General features: G+C 34.1%; 1 protein-coding gene across 3 annotated transcripts in view; it reads right to left on the bottom strand.

The window, feature by feature from the left end:
- The window catches only part of USP25 (ubiquitin specific peptidase 25), a 157,262-nt gene that overhangs the window by 30,712 nt on the left and 107,891 nt on the right, over positions 1-18,659 (bottom strand). For 2 of the 3 annotated variants that reach the window (XM_065913813.1, XM_065913814.1), the window contains 3 exons: positions 12,504-12,643; positions 7,456-7,569; positions 5,111-5,206 (listed from right to left, as the gene is read on the bottom strand). In XM_065913813.1, the coding sequence (XP_065769885.1) occupies positions 5,111-5,206; positions 7,456-7,569; positions 12,504-12,643 (350 nt within the window). The remainder of the gene's footprint in view (positions 1-5,110; positions 5,207-7,455; positions 7,570-12,503; positions 12,644-18,659) is intronic. The other variant, XM_065913815.1, reaches the window with a different exon arrangement.

The following is an 18,659-nucleotide window of genomic DNA, read 5'->3' as shown; positions in this document are numbered from 1 at the left end:
AAAAATAAGCTTCATTAAGGCAGAAACTTAGTCCATCATTTCCCCAGCTATATTCACTAGTACCTTGATATAAATACTTTGATATAAGCACATAATAAATACCTTTTGAATATGCCCATCAACAGAATGGGACAAAATAGTGTAGTTATTCAATGAAATACCATTAAGAAAATAAACAAATTCTAACTATATCCAGTAATGCATATGAAGCTCCAAACATATTCTTGAGTAAAAGCAGCCAGACACAACGGACCTACATTAAAAGACTCCAGGTATATAAAGTTCAACAAGAAAACTTACTTACATTGTCAGAAGTTCTGATAACATCTACTTTTGGATGGGGGAAGAGTGTAGTTCACAGGAAGGATAAACAAGGGTAGTTTCTGGAGTATTATAATGTTCTCTGTCTTGACCTGATAGGTAGTTACATGAATATGTGTACTCTGTGATAATTTACTGAGCTGTAAACTCATGAACTGTGTACTTTTCAGCAAGTTTTATAGTTTAGTAAATATATTTTCATAACTACTTAATAAACAGAGAAGTAATAATAACAGGAATTTAAAAAGAAAAAGCAAATTGATAAAGTTATATCAACTGGGAACAACTGTTATGAGGCAAGGAAAAAAGTTTCATAATATAGTAGTGTTATTGCTTCATTAAAATCCTAAGGGCACTTTAATAGGTATAAAAAAACACATAAAAGAAAATTTAAAATATCTGAAAGTAAATGAAAAAAATAATACTAATCCAACGATTTTAATTATGATAAGACCTCTCCCACTCCTACTACCATACATACACATACGAGTAACTAGTACTTTGAGAGTATTATTCCTTTCCTTTCCTTCTGGCTTTTAATTTTTCGCTTATCATAGTAGCCTTGTATTGCCTTTCTCTGGATTTTGTTTTTACATGACAGAAATTTCTGTCTTTAAGCCACTATGATTTGGGGACTTTCTGTTAACAGTGAAAACCAATCATAACAAAGTCATCTTGGGAGAAGGACTTACCTGAGTGTCTTAAGTGTCTGCCTGCATATTAACTCTTTAGTATTTGGTTTATAGAGGCAGACCCCAATGTGGGAGGGCCTGTGGTTGAAATAGTAACTGTGACTGACCAGATTGCTAATCCTTCGTAATTCAGAAGTTAAGCCTTATTGAGGACACCTACTCAGCAAGATGTAAGTTTCATTGACCAACTGATCTTTTTATCAGTAACAAAGCTAACATTTTCATCATATGGTTTTTCAACTAGCAAACATATATAACATTTAAAAAATTGTTTTAATTATAATGCATAAGGAAATCTATATTTAGAAGTACTTAAATATGCACAGAGTTGAAAAACATCTTCTCACAGCAAAAAAGCTAATATAAAAGAAATCCAACAAAGATTTTTCTTTAGTACTGTGATAGGACAGAATAAATATTAAAAAAGAAAAAAAAAACAACAAAAACCCTTTACCTTAATTTATCATAACCAAGCATTATAAAGAAAGAAAATTAAAACTATACTATATCTGATTTAGGGAATATAGGAAGACAGAAGGAATTGTCATATGTTAGATTCTGTGCTATATACATATTTTGTGATTTAACACTGAATGTCAGTAATGATTAGAATCAAATGTCAAGAATGTACAGAACAGTTAAACAGATCAATTGTTGTAAAGGGAATCAAAAACTCTGTGAAAAGATCTACAGCCACAAAAAGAGGCCAAGCTCATATGGTTATATTATGAGTTCTAGCTTACTCTTAAGGAACAGTTAATTCTTATGTAAATTACACTAGAGTTAAAGAAAACAGGACATTAAAGGAACTTAACAAGTATAACTGCAAACCTGGGAAGACAGCCCCCAAATAAAAACATAGAGCAACTTTTTATTTAATATAGAATGCAGAAAGCCCAAATACAATGCTACAGTTAAATGTAAATAGGGTATTTCTGAATTTATAAAATAAAAATTAAAAACAATGTTTTAAGAAAAATTATAGAAAATTTATAATACCTTTGTTGAAGATGACTTTTTGCATAGCAGTGAAACTCCAGAATCCAGAAAAGAGAGGAAAGATAGTATAGATACCATAGTATTTTAAAAACTGCTTTAGAGAAAAAGGTACCATAGACTAAATTCAAACAGAAATGGCAGATGGGGAAAAAATATATGTCATATGTCCAAAGAGAGGGTAATATATAATAAATGAGAGTACATCTATACCACAGAATACTAAATGCAGGTGGTATAGATAATGCAGTAGATATATTGGCCTAAGAATACTCACAATATGTTTCTGAGTTATAAAATATAAATAATTATAAAATAATATGAATAGTGAAAATTAAAAAATTCTCTATGTATGTCTTTACAAACAAAATAAAAATATCAGAAAGGCTATACAAATGTTAGAAGTAGTTACAACAGGGCAGCAGGAGAGACAGGTATTATTAGTTTCATTTGAGACACCACTATTATTACTGAATGGCTGCATTTTGTATATGTTATTTTTGTTATTTATAGGACATGTTTTCTCAAATTTTATATTATCAGCCAGAATTTTCAAAATGCTAATCATTTACCTATACCAAAAATATACACTAATTATAAACATATTCCTATATTTTATATATTTATATATATTATATATATTATATAAATATAAGTGTTATATATATTTATATATCCTTATATATATTTGTATATAAATATATATATTTTAAATACAAACATATCCCTATATTATGTATGTATATAAAACATACATATTCCTCAATTACAGATAGATGGAAATGTAGAGAAATAATCAGCTTAAGAGATTTTCTGCTGCATTAGAATCAGCAGGTAAATTTAAAAACAAATATATGAGACACAGAAAATACACAAAGAGCAAGACGCAAAGGCCATCCAGAAACTGACAGCGAAAGAAGATCTCAAGACACTAGATACATATGAAGAAGAGAGGAAAACCAATGCAGACCAGAGCAGGTCATAAAGCTTCAGAATAGACTTCTACAAAAAACACAAAAACAACAACAACAACAAAAACACACAAAAACACTAACGAAGAACAGAGCAGAAAACTAAGCAAACAACAAAAAACCAACTAATTCCAAAGAAAATGAAATCTGAGGGGGAAAAGTACAATAATAATGTTTATGACTCAGTTCAACCCTAAGTAGCACAGAAAAAGTAACAGCACAAGCTGAGAATTCTGATTTAATCAAATGACAAACTTCTGTGTGTTGACGTAGGGATAAAAATTGTATGTCTTAACGTGTGTATATGAGGCAGGAGAATAAAGAGCTTGTCAATCACATTCCATGGTCGGGAATTCAACAGGAAATAGGTAAACTCAGAATCACAAAATCACAGGCATCCTTCTTAAAGAATTAAAACCAAAAGGATTTGATGAAATAATTGAAAAGTGTTACCACTGATTGGGGGTTGGGGGGACATGGTGTGATTACCGTTGTTTATAGTATGTGTTATTAGTTGGCTCTTTGAAAGTATCCATGTATTAATAAAAGTGAAGCTTCCAGTTCAATATAAAGATACCCAAACTTGACCAAAAATGACAATGGTAGTGTAAATGACAGGTAACTCTTCCACAAAGTAGATGAAGACATATATTAGAAGACTTTAGAAGACATATATTTAGTGATTTTTAAGAAAAGAAATGTAGGTTACCTGGGAATAAGGCTAGAATTTTTAAACATAAAAGTTGTTTTTCTTTCTTTTTATGGTAAAGTAGTTTTCAAACTCTCTCATGGGATCTTAACAGAGTGAACAACTCATTTTGGGACTAGTGTGCCAGAAATTTAATCGTTTAGCATCTAAAGTCCTGTATCCCAGGAAATCCTTCTGTCCCAGGCATACCAGGATGCTTGGTCACTCTAATTCTAACCAGTCTAACGTGTTTACTGATCTAAGTCTATTATTAACAAGGCCTTTGTTTGTACTATATACTGAAAGAAATACTAAAAAGAAATTTCTTAAAGATCGAGTTGAAAGGTGGTAGAGTATAGAAAAGGGAAATTTTTAAATAGTAAATGTCAAGAAAGGGAACATAAAACTTATATGGCTTGCTGACGTGAACTACACCACAATAAAGTTTGTTTTTTGTTTTTTGTAAATAACAAACACTAAAGGGGAGGGAGGAGTGACAAAAAGTGATTATTTTTGGTTAACCTCAAGTTGGGCTTTGCTGATAGCTCAGCTGGTTAAGAATCTGCCTACAATGCATGAGACCCCCAGGAAGGTCTGCTGGAGAAGGGCTAGGCTACCCACTCCAGTGTCCTTGGGCTTCCCTTGTGGCTCAGCTGGTAAAGAACTTGCCTGCAATGTGGGAGACCTGGGTTCAATCCCTGGGTTGGGCAGATCCCCTGGAGAAGGGATAGGCTACCCATTCAAGTATTCTGGCCTGGAGAATTCCATGGACAGTATAGTCCATGGGGTTGCAAAGACTTGGACACAAGTGAGCTACTTTCACTAAAGAAAGTGAAAACCAAATGGAGTGTTTTCATCTTTCAAATATATAATAACAAATAATACTGTTATCAAAACATTGTTAACATCTGGCATAAGGGGGAAGAAAGATCTAGTCACAGAATAATGCATCAGCTTGATGGTTGCATGTTTTGAAATAACTAAGATATTAAAATTAATTATGAGGAACATAATTAAGAAACAAAATAATAAATGAATTATTTTAGAAACAACTAAATGAAGAAAGCAATTTAGTATGAAATGATAATAAAATCAAAGCCAAAATGACTAATAATATTATCAGAGGCAGATACTCAGTTCCTACTTTTGCTCATCAATACCCTGTATTTGCTTTAAATATATATACAATTCAAACTCCTAACAAACCAGAGGTGTACTATTAGGGTAACCTGGGTAAAATGCTTTGTTTTTGTTGAAGTAGCTGAATTAAAAAAATAATCAGTCTTAGATTCACATATAAAAGAAACCCCCAGAACATCAGTTGGTCATGGCTAAGATATGAAGAGAGAAATTACATAGGAAAACAAATTTAATTCAAGGAAATGCAACATTTTAAGAAGTTCACTTGTAAAAAATAAATAAAATGAAAATGTTCATTGTACCTTAAAGAACCCTGCTTCAGGGCCACACCTGTCATACACACTCCGGGATTTACCTATGGCCATGATAATACCTTGCATGTTCGGTGTCATCATGATCTGCCATAAGGGATTTAAAGTAAGAACTTTTGAATGGTTATCATAGAGGAAAAAAAAAAAAATCACAAAAACAAAATAATTCCTTTACATGCAAGTTGAAAGTCCTTTTGTTTTTTACTATAAATCAAACGTTGCACTTTTTTTGGGTAGCAAATGTGATCTGATATGCATGTAAGTATCTCTCAAAATCTTCCATACAGGGCCACAGCTAGCTGGCATGGTGCCTTTGTGCAAAGTGCAAAAAGGCATCCCGTCTGAGCTGAAGAATTTTTTAAAAGGCACCACCTTCTTGACAATTTAGAAAAATGTGCTGCTCTGTAAGAGAACCATTTAGAAAAATCAATGTTCTTTTTATTTAAAAACATGCTTCTTCTTTAAGGCTTGGTGAGCTCAGCATAGGCTAAATTCCAGCTCCACTCTGCCAGCAGGCCAGGTACCCCTGCTTGTACAACCAGACAATCTATACATCGAAGCAGCAGCCCTGTATCCATATAACTTACTTTTAAGAGTTACAAGGCACATGCACTGCTAAACTATCACTCCAATGAATTAAAACACACACATACACACACAAAACACAAAACTCTGCCAATAGCATAAGCACTTGCACAAATGATAGTGTTAAATAATTAATCACAATTCTATTTTTGTAAATGCCAGAAGGCTTACCCTAAAACAAGCACTAAGATGCTTGATCAACAAATTAACATTTTTAAAAATATTTTTAATACAACATGCCAGTTTCCATAATCTTCAAGTACCACCAACATAGAAATGGTTAAATAGAAAAAAGTACTGCTATTAAGTATTAAATATTTAAGTATTTCTTTGCTTTCACAATAGTTTATTTTGTATAATGGATTTGAGCATCTGCAGATTTTGGTATCTGCTGGGGTCAGGGAGGGTCCTGGAACCAGTCCCCCTGGATACTGAGGAATGGCTGTATTCTTAAATGTTTATATCTTAAAACATCTGAAAAATGAAAATCTCAAGACACTATGAAGCTATAATATTGGAGCAATCAAGAGACTGCATCCATTACCTCTAATTCACTAAAAGTACTGCCCGTAGCATATTTTGGATCACACACAGGTAGTTGCACTATATCTAACTATCTGCCTCAGAAAATCCTTCTGATCAATCACTAACGCACAAATCCACTTCTCAGTCTCTTGACGGCTCATGCTGTCTTACAGCGGCACAGTAATAGTAATGTCTTTATGACACCTCTGATTTTTGGGGATTAACGCATGAAAGTGAAGAGACTGATACAAGAGTGTAATTATAACCTTGAAGACAGTCTGAATAAAAGTTACTTGGAAAAAAATTAATATACATTCAGTTCTCATCCATGCCAGTAATAACTAACAAATGATAGAATTCATGATCTATCTTCTCTGTTGTTACTATTCAGAAACAGCTTTACTGGCTTCTCTCAAATATGGAAAATATCAAAATCGAAGAGTGTTAAGAAAAAAGTAGTAAAGGGGGGAAAAATCTGATGGGATCAAGACAATAGCAATTTTCACCTGGATTCCCAAGAACCATATGACAGGAAGCAAAAGTGACTCCATAATGTTAGAAAACTGAGTAGATGAAAATTAACAGTGGAGTGATAAGAAGAGGTAAGATGAGGTGCCCAGTGTACAAAATACTGACAGGTACTTAGCAATGCTGATGAATTATTCAGTTCAGTCACCCAGGAAAAAAGAAAACCAAACCAACCCCAGTCTGCCGTATTGCAGGCAGTCTCCTGCACTGCAAGCAAATTCTTTACCAACTGACCCTCCAGGGAAGCCTACCTATTTACTAATATACACCACATCAGACTGCAGGATCTCCTGGGTAGGAAATAGTGGGCAAAGTATAATTGATACTTCAAGCAAAACAGGAAAGGAGAATAAAAGTTTTAAGTGCTCAAAAAATTTTTGCTATTTAATTAAACAAACTTAATTAAAACTTACCAACCTGAGAGTAAACAAATTCTGTGTGTGAACAAAGGAACTAACTCTTGCAATACAAAGCTATTCTTTTGCCAAATTCATAAGCTTTCTAGTTACATTTTCACTTGAAATTCGAAGTGTTTAATACTGTTAGCAATTGGTAAGGTAATTTCAGACTGTGGGTGGCAAAGCTGTATGTTATGTGGCAAGAGACACAGTGTGAGGGTGCAGGCATGCCCAAAGCACTTGCATTTAAATAGCAAAAAAAACAAGTGGAAATAGTGCCAAGGGCTACAATAAAGGTACCTCATCATCATAACCCCCCTCCTTTGACTCAATCATAAATTTCCCTACATGAGGAATCTCCACCTCTACAACTTGCTGGTTAGAAGGTGGCTGGCTTGTGGTATTTTCAGGTTTCTGTAGAAAAAAATCATTAGTGTGAACATTAGAAAAGAGAACAATGGAAGCACTCAGTTTAAGTGCATAGACTCTTGATCCTTTTAAAACACCTGTATTTGTTTAGTAGAAAATAAACCATCTAAAGTTGAACATCAAAGCAAATGCACTAATTCAGTAATAACACAAGATCTCTAGCTTTTGCTTTGCATCTCAAATATTAAATTAAAAGTGTTTTTTTTTCCTCACAGAGCACCTTGGATTCCAAATTTGTAGAAACAATTAATACTCAAGTTGTATATCCTACTGCTGTCTTTACTGATGAAAGATTTATTTTTAATTCTAATAACTCTATACAGGTTTTTTTGATATTTTCATCAAAATAAGATATGACCTCCTCCAACCCCAGGAGAATATGTAAGTTTTCCTTCTCATGATTTACCATCTATCCTTTCTAATAACTAATTATATTGCCACTTAATATCCATAATCTCTTGTGCCTAACTCAGGTGCCTAGCACCTAATATAATATATTTACATCATGGGTTCTCAATGAATTCTTGTTTTTGGAAATGCTACTAGAAAGTGATATCAATTTTAACAACTCAGATTTGTTTTTTTGTTAAATTCTATATACTTCATTAAACCAATGGAGTGGAAGCCAGTGTAAAATCCAGAAAGTCCACTCAAAGACACTAATATGGTTCATTCAAAATACTGTTCAGATTTCACAAGGATCCTTTTTTACTGAATAGATGACTACCATATTCACTATTTATCTGCAAACAAATTTCAAGAATACTAACGGTGCTTAAAAGCAGATTGCTTAACTAATCTCAAATTGCACCTTTAAAGTTTTCCTATGCAAAAATCAACTTAGTTTTGACACCAAATAAACAGAAAATTTTAATGAAAACGGAATGGTCTTACTGCAGTTTAAAATACGGGTAAATTTTAGTAATGTGAAGATTTTCTGACTTTTTCAAAGTATATATGCAGAAAAAGTTTAATTAATAAAACAATAACAGTGGCCGAGACTGGACTATTTTTTAAAATGAAATGCTATTTTTAACCACGACATTTTCAGGAAAGGTTTCTTTTGCTTTGTTTGAGTCTTTGACTTTTCAGGAGGATATAACCAACCTGCATGGTTGTCATGATCAGGAGACAGTATTCAGCTAACCTGAAATCTGATACATTAATTACTGCTCTATAAATGATAGAAATTATAAACATTATACTATGATGCTTCTTGGAATTGCTTATATTTGAATAATCTTAACTCAATATACTAACACATAGCCTATAGAGATAAGCTTGGTCCATGACATTTAATTAACAATTGAGAGAGAGAAAAAATAATAAAAAAATAATTAAGAGAGAAAATATTGTCCTAGGTTTCCAGTCACAAGAGTAAAATATAAGTAGGTAAACTAAGAAATTTGTCTGGACTTTTGGTGAAAATTTTCTCACAAACAAACCAATTCAAACCAATAATATATTAAGAATAATAAATATAAATTTAAGGAAAGTATCAACCAGGAAATGCACTCCTTAGAATACTGATCTTTACATAACAACGTATTTCCTTTGAAAAAAATAATTGCACTTAGGAAAAACAAATGTTTTGTAAACCTTTCCAGTTACCACAAAACAGTTTAAACAGCATATTATTAATTATTTGGGTGAAAGTTGAAAAAAGGAAGCAGCTTTGGGCACACATTCTGTAGTATTTCTCATCAAGGTTAGATATCTTAAATTACCATAAAAATTCTCATATAAAGAATTTTAGGGTTCACTGAAATAAAGTACAAGGATATTTAGGAGCTTCCCCAGTGGCTCAGCAGTGAAGAATCTGCCTGCAATGCAGGAGCCCCATGAAACGTGGGTTCAATCCCTAGATCAGGAAGATCCCCTGGAGGAGGGTATGGCAACCCACTCCAGTATTCTTGTTTGGAGAATCCCATGGACAGGAGCCTGGTGGACTACAGTCCATAGGGTCGCAAAGAGTTGGATACAGCTGAAGAGCCCGAACACGCATGCCTAAGGATATCGTTTCCTTTTACAGTCACATCCTCTATGAACACCTTAATAAAGGCTGAACTTAAGGAGGTTAAAAATAAATTCCTCAGTTAATAAGCTGCAAAATAATTAGATCACAAAGATTTTAATTAATTGCCTAAAATCTATTAAATACCCAAATTGTTTAAAAAAAAAAAGTGGTCCCATTAAAGGGTGATTAGAAAGTTATATATTTTCAACCCCTTTGGATTCCTCAATATGCTCACAGCTTTTAACCTAATAACTCCACTATGGAAATCTAAAGAAATAACCAAAAATATAGAAGAATTTTCATTTTTTAGCAGTCTTTTTAAAATCATGTAAAAGTAGAAATAAATATATAAGAAGGGAATGAGTAAGTAAACAAGAATTTGATCACTCAATGAATTATTATTGTCATTAAACATTTTTTACAAATAATCTGCAACAGGAGGAAAGTTGTTTAGTGACAGAAACATTAAAATATAAAATTGTATATGCAGTAGTAAATCAACTACAAAAATAAATCACCAATCTGTATATAAAAATAGGAATGAACGAAAACACACTAACTTATTAAGTGATTAACTTTGGGTAGCGGAACTATGCATGATTCTTAGAGTCTATTTTTTTGTATTTTTAAATTTTCTAAAATATTTCATTAAAAATTAGAGATTCTCTTCTAAAAAGCAAGCTGTCTAAACATCTGGAGAATATCTCTTTATGGCTTCTGTGATTCTAAGCTTCTCAGGAAATTTTTCTTAACACTAGTGTCAAAACTTTATATACTGTACATTTGTGAAATGGTTAGGATTTAAGTAACAGAAGGAAATAAAGAGGTACTTAAGGTCTACACTATATGCTAGACACTTAAAAAATGATTTTAATTCATCCTATAATCACCTCCATTTTATATTTTTAAAAAACTGAGGTTTAGAAAAATTAAGCAACTTATTCAAGTTTGCATAGCTTGCAGGAAATAAAACTAATATTCAAAACCCCAGGACTATTTAACCCCCAAAACTAAAGACTCTTTGCAATTTACTTTCTTTGCTGTTATTCAGTCACTAAGTCATGCCTCAGTCTTTGCGACCCCAAGGACTGCAGCATGCCCAGGCTTCCCAGTCCTTCAATATCTCACCGAGTTTGCTCAGATTCATGTCCACCAAATCGGTGATGCTATCCAACCATCTTATCCTCTGCTGCCCTTAGTTTCTAAGGCATACCTTTAAATGAGAAAACCCAGTAATTTTAATGATCCTAAACAACTGACCATGAGACCAAGAAACACTGGTCATACAGTCATGATCAACATACTCCTAGACATGGTGCAGGATTTATACAGACAATGGGACCAGCTATTGTTTTTTTACTCCAGAAGATAAACCAAATCAAAAAATATTTATGCTAGCTAATCTATTTTCTCAATGCCATCCTTTTTCAACTAAAGGTGAAGCAGTAGACTGCTACCTTATAAGATAATAACCACATGAATAAACTATCTAAATTTAAGAGCTAATTTCTATAAATTTAAACTGCACCTGATTAGCCAAACTAAAAAAAGAAACAAAAAACCAACAACCATGATTCTACATTAAGCGAAGTAATGTTTCCACCTTTTGATATCAGTTAAAAGGATGAAACTTATCAACCATAATGCAGACTCCAACAAATAAAAATCCTAACTAGCAAAAGCCCTAGCAATAGATGTTTTTAAATCAGACAAAAATATTTCTCCCTTGTATTTACTTCTGTGCTTTATCTTCCTTCCTAAGGTGTCCTCTTCTATCATTCACTCAGATCTACTCAAAGAAACATTTTCCAGGAAGTGCTTTAGAATGAGCAGTTCCTCAAGTGTTTTATAGTCTCTAGGGTATTTGCAGAATTTGAAATAATAATAAAAAACTATATTAATACTTTTTTATGGTAAGAAGATATGTAATCAAACTTTTCAAAAAGGAAACTAAATTAAAAAATAATTTATCAATATCACTTTGCTCAGCAAGATATAATTAAAAGACTATTCTATTAATTGAACATTTTGGTTAATATGGCCTTATAATATTAAAGGCCACACTGTTATTAGAGGGTTACTGCTGAGATTAAGCTCAATAAGCAGAAACTATGTGTTGAAATGTCCTCTTTTCTTTTGTTCTCTGGGTGGGCATCTTCAATCCTAAAATTAGCCACTGTGAAACCTATATTAGAGCTGTTTGTGCTCACTAGTGAAAAATAAATACCTATTGCAACTGAATGGTTCTATAGTATGAAATCCTTGAAAAATCTCTCAGAATATCATATTCACTGAAACATAATACAATACTATTATGTTCACTTACTGTTATTAAAAGACACAGCTAAATACTTGAAAATTACACTAAAGGAGGTTAATAATGACAATTTGACACAGGGCACTTTAAATATGCATAAACTGTTTTATAATATCATATTTATCCTGCTAATATTACTCTAATCTAGACTATCTGGATTTTTGCTAAACATAGTCCATGGAGCAATGAAAATTATACCCTATATTCCCAACTATCCTAACGTAAGACTAAAGGCAGGGTGGGAGGGAGGTTGAGGGGAAAGAAAAATAATGTTAAACTCTGTACTTCTCTTTTCAAGTTCCAAATCAAATGACCATGATTGGCCTATGATTATAATTTTTCATAATTCTTTAACAGGAAGATAAAAACTATTTTTTTTTTAAAAGAAGCATTTAAAAAGGTATAGCTGAGGAAATTACAACCTGGGCAGTTAGGTGACACCTACAACCACTCATCATGTTCACGGCAGAGTCATCCCTTGGCCAGGTCTGTCTCGACTCCCAGACAGGTCACTCTCCTTACACAGCTAAGAAACCTCGTGAACATGGATGGGTATGCTCAGAGAGCTAAAAGAAAAATTCTTACCGACTGCAAAACTGTTTCAGGACTTTTATCTTCATGCTCATGTGATGCCTTGGTAATTATTCGAATGGTTTCTTCTTTCAAGTGCTTTGAGAAATCACTTCTTGATGGCTGCTCTAGATATTCTGGTTCTCCTGCTTGTGCTTCATGAGAAAAGAATCAATTGTATATCTAATATAAATCAGTGAGCCTAGACTAAGATGAATTTCTTATTTACTTCTCATTTAAAGTTACACATTAATTTTACTTTATTGACTCTAAAGTAATACATGCTTCAAACAACAGCACTTCCTCCTCCAGAGTTTACCAAAAGAAAAGAATCAAATCTCAGATAAGTCAAATAATTACTGAAGAAAGCACTCATTATAGTTTATGCTAAGAAATTTATTGTAAGTTTTTTGTTGTTGTTGCTAGGACAAGGATCAAAATCTCACTTTGGGTCATCACAGAGCACTGGGGTGAGCTCCCTGTGTCATACAACAGCTTCCCACTAGCTTTCCATTTTACACGCGGTAATACATGCTACGCTCTCAATCCACCTCGCCCTTCCTTCCCTGCTGGCCCACTAGCCTGTGTGGGATGGGGGCTGGGGTGGGAGGGAGGCTCAAGAGGGAGGGGATGTATGTACACTCATGGCTGATTCACGCTGCTGCAGGCAGAAACCGACACAGCACTGTAAAGCAATTATCCTCCAAACAAAACTAAAACCTTAACAAACACAAATCTCACTCATGTTCTGAGTTCTAAATCCACATATGCAACAATGTACTCTGAATGTCCACTGGCTATTTGACAGACAAGCCCAATATTATCCTTATGCAACCTATGAGGCTTTATTTAACTGGGCCTCTGTCCATCTCTCCATCACCTGGTGTCCTTTGCTCAAACAGAAACACACACTAGCCTTTTTCCAGTTTATCCAATACACCAGAGAGGGGGCTAACTGTCCCACTTCTGGATCTTTCCTTATTTTCTTCCCTTTGACTGTTAGGTCAACAGCCCTCACTCCTCCACCCAATAACTTCTATATATCCTTTTGCTTAAATGCTGTTTCCGCATGGAAGTATTCCCACTGACTCGGTTTCTAGGGCAGGGCTGCTCAGCCTCAGCACTGCTGACATTTAGGTCAGATGATTCTATGGTGTGGAGGGCTTTCCTGTGTACCCAGGCACCTCACCACTAAATACCAGTAGTACTGACCCCCTCTCTCAGCTGTGACAACCAGCAATGTCTCCAGGATTGTCAAATGCCCTCTGAAGGTCAAAATCACTCCCAGACAAGAATTACTGCTCTACGGTAACTTATACTTTCATTTTAATAGCACTTTCCCACAATTAGAGTTTCATTACTTTGTTTCAAGCCTATATTCCCTGCTATACTGTAAGAATCTCAAGAGCAGGGGTGTTATCTCCCTTTTGTATTCCTATTTCTTCCACACCAAGCATATAATAAGCACACAATAATTTAATGAAACAAATGAGTTAATAAACCAATGGAAGGGTAAAAGGAATAACAACGTACTCTAAAATATTGCAGTGTTACCGGGATAGGTTGAGTTCCTACTCAACCAACTGGTGGGAAACAGGACTACTGTCATCCTTTCCAATATCTGATTAATTTAAAACCTTTCTCAAAATGAAATATTATTAAAAGAGAAATACTATAATTTCAACATAGATGCATGAGTATTCATTCATCCACTGAATTTTAATTAAGTGTCTATGTGCCAGGCAGTAGGCTAGGCACTGGGACTCAGTGCTAACAAAGTGGCCAGTCCTTGTCCCCATGAAGTTTACAGTTAACTATGGAAAAAGTTACTAACCAAAGAATTACACATATGAACTGTGACATCATCATAATACATTGTAGGAATAAAATAGAGCAAGGGTAACTTCAGATTTTGGGGTATGAGATAACAAACATCTCAGTTGAAACATAATGAATGAAGTGGAAGAATGAAAAGCCCATGAAGTGATCATGAATTCAATCCCAAAAGCTTCTAGTGTGGTCGAACTACAGACTATAATATAAGAGGGGAGAAATGGCAAGAGATGACGTAGACAGGGATAAAATGGGGGCCCTTGAGTCATGAAAGTTTTAAGGGCAAAAGGAAGTAGATAAACATTCTAAATGCAATGACAACATGCTGAGTTTAAAGAAAATTATTCTGGCTACATTGTAAAGAAAATAAGATTAGAGAATAAAGTAAAACCAGAAATCAGTAAGAGTACTAAAACAGCAACATAAGCTCTTCATCTTGCTTACAGAGCAATCTTAGCAAGAAATGACTGTGCTTTTGGATAGCAGAGACAGTGAGCAAAGGAGAATTGGTTAGATTCAAGGTTTGGAGACTGACGTGCAGATGTCTTATATTTTAGATATGAGTCATTAGGATAATGGAAGTGAAATATACTCTGACAAGGAAAACTAAAGGAAGAAATGATAACAATGTTTGTGACAGGAAAAGAAGTCCAAAAGAAGTTAAATGTCTCATTTCTAGATTTCCTAAGAACTGCAATGTTCTTTCAATGTGCCTCTATGATAGATAAAGTTAAGAAAATCTCAGCCACTACAACTCCAGTTTAGCAGAGCTTCCTGAAGGTTTCATGATTAAGTGGCTTAAGTCAGCTATTTCAGGCCTTAACAGAGACAAACTTCTTGTTGCTGAAGCTTACATTACTTGTGTTTTTCCCCTCTGTCTCTTCTCATTACAACAGATAAAACATCAATGCTTGACAGTTGGATGTGAGCTTAATGCAATGTGGGTCAAGAAATTCATCTGCTAGGACACTGCGCTAAGCCAGAGAAACCTGGACAGTGCAGGTAAATAAAGGTCTTAAGAGCAGAAGCAGTTTTATCTGATCAACACAGTCAAATACACATAGGTCCCCAGGGTTAAGGTTTCCTTCCTCATAGGGATTTGAGTCCAAAAACCTTATGTGATGCTGAATGATTCTGCCTAAACGTCATACAAAACTATTTTCTCTAGAATTTTCTCTGTGCAAATATCTTCCATGGAACTTGTATGAGTGGTGCTGTAATCACAGTAGGTGAACCTACAGGGATTCAAGTTCTGGGAGTTTGGAAACAAAAGTCCAAACTTCATTCCCAACATGTTTGATGAGTATGTGGCATTTTCAGTACTATGCTAGGTATTAATAATGTTAAGAAAAAATGACATAAGATTTACTCACTTTAAGGAACTCTCAACAAAATCAAATAAACGTATACTCCAGTACAATACAAAGTGCTAAGTGCTGTAACAGACTTATGCACAAGGTCCTAGAAAAGCACTATAGACCCATACACACACTTAGAAAGATGCTGCATGCTAAGAAAGACTTCCTAGAAGAAATGCCAACTGAGCTAAGTCTTGAACAATTTGTAGAGAAGATTATCTTGGAGATGAAGATGATCATTCTAGGCAGAAGGAACAGCATAAGCAAAGGCACTGTAAGGACAGATAAAAGATTAATAAATTCCTTGCTACTGCTGCTGCTGCTGCTAAGTCGCTTCAGTCGTGTCCGACTCTGTGCGACCCCACAGATGGCAGCCCACCAGGCTCTCCCGTCCCTGAGATTCTCCAGGCAAGAACACTGGAGTGGGTTGCCATTTCCTTCTCCATCCTTGCTACTAATGAGCTTTTATAACGGTAAGCAAGACAAAAATATAACTGGTACTGAGAATAGATTGGGACTAGAATAAGGGGGGAAAGACAATAGTTGCTACAGGGGTAATTAGGGAGATTCCTAACGATTTGGGACTATTAGGGGAAAAGTGGACAAAGTTTCAAGAATAGTGAGGCTAAAAGGACATTTTTCAAATGAGGGATACTTCATGAGCAAAACCATAATGACAGGAAAAGACCCTACAAGCAAAAGTGATAGGGCACAACCCGGTTAAGATGAAACATGCTTATAGAATAATGGTCTTGGAAGAATTACAAGGGATTCAGATTTAATAGAGGGTATAATTAAAAAGAAAAGAGGTTTTAAGTTTATTTTGTCAAACCAGAAGAGTAAAAGACATGTTCACTAGAACAAACAAATAACCAGAGGAGAAAAATAAAAAGCTTATTCCACTACCCAGAAAAAAATACTTAAAGAGCACTGCTTCAAAGAACAACAGTCCATGTTCCTTATAGAAATGCATTTCAAGTCAATAATTCCCCCAAAGAAGTCTATAAAAAGTCATGCTAGGCTGGCTGGCTAGGGTATCAGAGAAACTTTTAAAGGCTTCAGATTCCTAGGTAGCACCACAAACAGAATTCTCAGTAACGTGGGAGGTAGAGGCTTAGGAGTCAAAGTTAAACCTACAATTTATCTAAGAAAAAGTCACAACAGCACCACATAGTTTCGATTTCCTTCTTAAGGTACAGCTATCTGGGCTAAACTTTTAAAATGACTGCTTTTAAACTTTTAAAATGACTCCCATACACTGAAGATCACCTCTAGGAAACTCATTATTGCAATTTCCAAAGGGAATGAAATCAAAGCTGAAAACATTTAAGGGGCATCTATCATGTGTCATTTATTAGGCTACACTCTGGAGATTTAAATAAAAACATGACTTGGTCCCTGCTTTAAAGGAACTTAAAATACTGAGGCTACTGAAAATATCCTGAAAATACTGAGAATGCTGTCCACTCTATCAGATCTTACTCTTAGGAACCAACTGTACTTTCCTGGAATATCAACTTATTTTTGACTTGTAGACCATTTTTACCTCATTTTTTCTACCCTTATTTTTTGGTTTCAGTTTCTTTTTTGCTTTCAAAATCGGAGTATGCTATATAGATATATTGTAAGGACTTCAAATAGCTTCTGAGTAGATATGAGTAACACAAGCAAAATAATAATTCAAGCAAAGTTCCCCCTTCCTCAGAATACGGTGCTATTCATATAGCCTAGAGCCATGATGCTTAACCAGAGGTACACTCAGAATTATCTGAACATCTTTTTAAAAATACATACTCTGGACCCTTCTTCCATAGATTCTGATCCCAATAAGTCTTAGCTGGTATGTTCTCCGAACAGTCTCCCAGGTAATCCTGATGTATATAACCAGTAGTAAAGAACTACTGGCTAAATCTCTAAGCATAAGTGTTAAGGTAAATATTCTTTTGCAGATTAGAGAGGAGCGTGACACGGATTGAAGACAACTTTCCTATCACTTATCACTTAGTTTCAATAAGACAATGAATCATGCTGAAGAAGTGATGCCTATGGATTTTTTTGGTTATCTGTTAGCAAAAGAGGAACAAATACTCATTTAATTAATGCTATATAAATTAATATTCTTATTTGGAATATCATTCTGAAGAAACTAGATTTTAATAGTTCTTAGGTTATAACTTTATTGAAAAGACTTTCAGGGAGAGAAGAAAAATCACTCTGATGAATTTTATGAAGAAGATCTCCTTTTATTACTTCCACTAGTCACTCATAATCCTAATGTACACCTGAGAAATAAATACAGGTTGTCTATGATATTATGAAAGTATTATATTAAATTATTTGAAAACTGTAGGGAGAAATAGGAAAAAAAAATGGCATGAACATTAAAGTAAAATTTCTCTGCTAATAAAAGAGATAAGTAATTCCAATGAACAATATAATAGATTCTCTTATTCAACTGTGTATCTTAAATTGCCCTGCAAAGGAAGATAGATTTCTTAATGTGATATATAAGATAAGATAGTGGTAGAACTCAATTTTTAACCAATAATCTCACACACATCCCAAATTTATAGATTTACAATATTCTACTTCTATTAACTCAAAGTGCCTATTTCTAGCAATTCTATAGAAGACACACAGTTTTCTACTGAGGCAGTATTGTCATTGCCTTCTAAAAACTCAGTCCTGAAGATAACTATCTTAACAGTTACATGTGAATTGACCTTTACCATCTCTTTATGTTTTAGTTATTCTGGCTCCTTTCAGCTGCATTTCTCTTCAAGTTTTTTTTTTTTTTCCCCAATATTAAAAAGAGACATGAACGCACCTGCACAATGCCCACTACTGAATTTTTTTAAACTTACAAAACAGGATATAAAGTGTGCAACAGGAAGTACTGATCAGAATAAAAAGGATATGGAGCATATAGATGTGGCCTTTTCATAGAGAGGGAATATAACAAATGTAAATGATGGGGAAA

This window comes from Muntiacus reevesi, chromosome 21 (assembly GCF_963930625.1).
Source record: "Muntiacus reevesi chromosome 21, mMunRee1.1, whole genome shotgun sequence".
NCBI lineage: Eukaryota > Metazoa > Chordata > Mammalia > Artiodactyla > Cervidae > Muntiacus > Muntiacus reevesi.
This window is presented reverse-complemented; position numbering and strand designations above follow the sequence as displayed.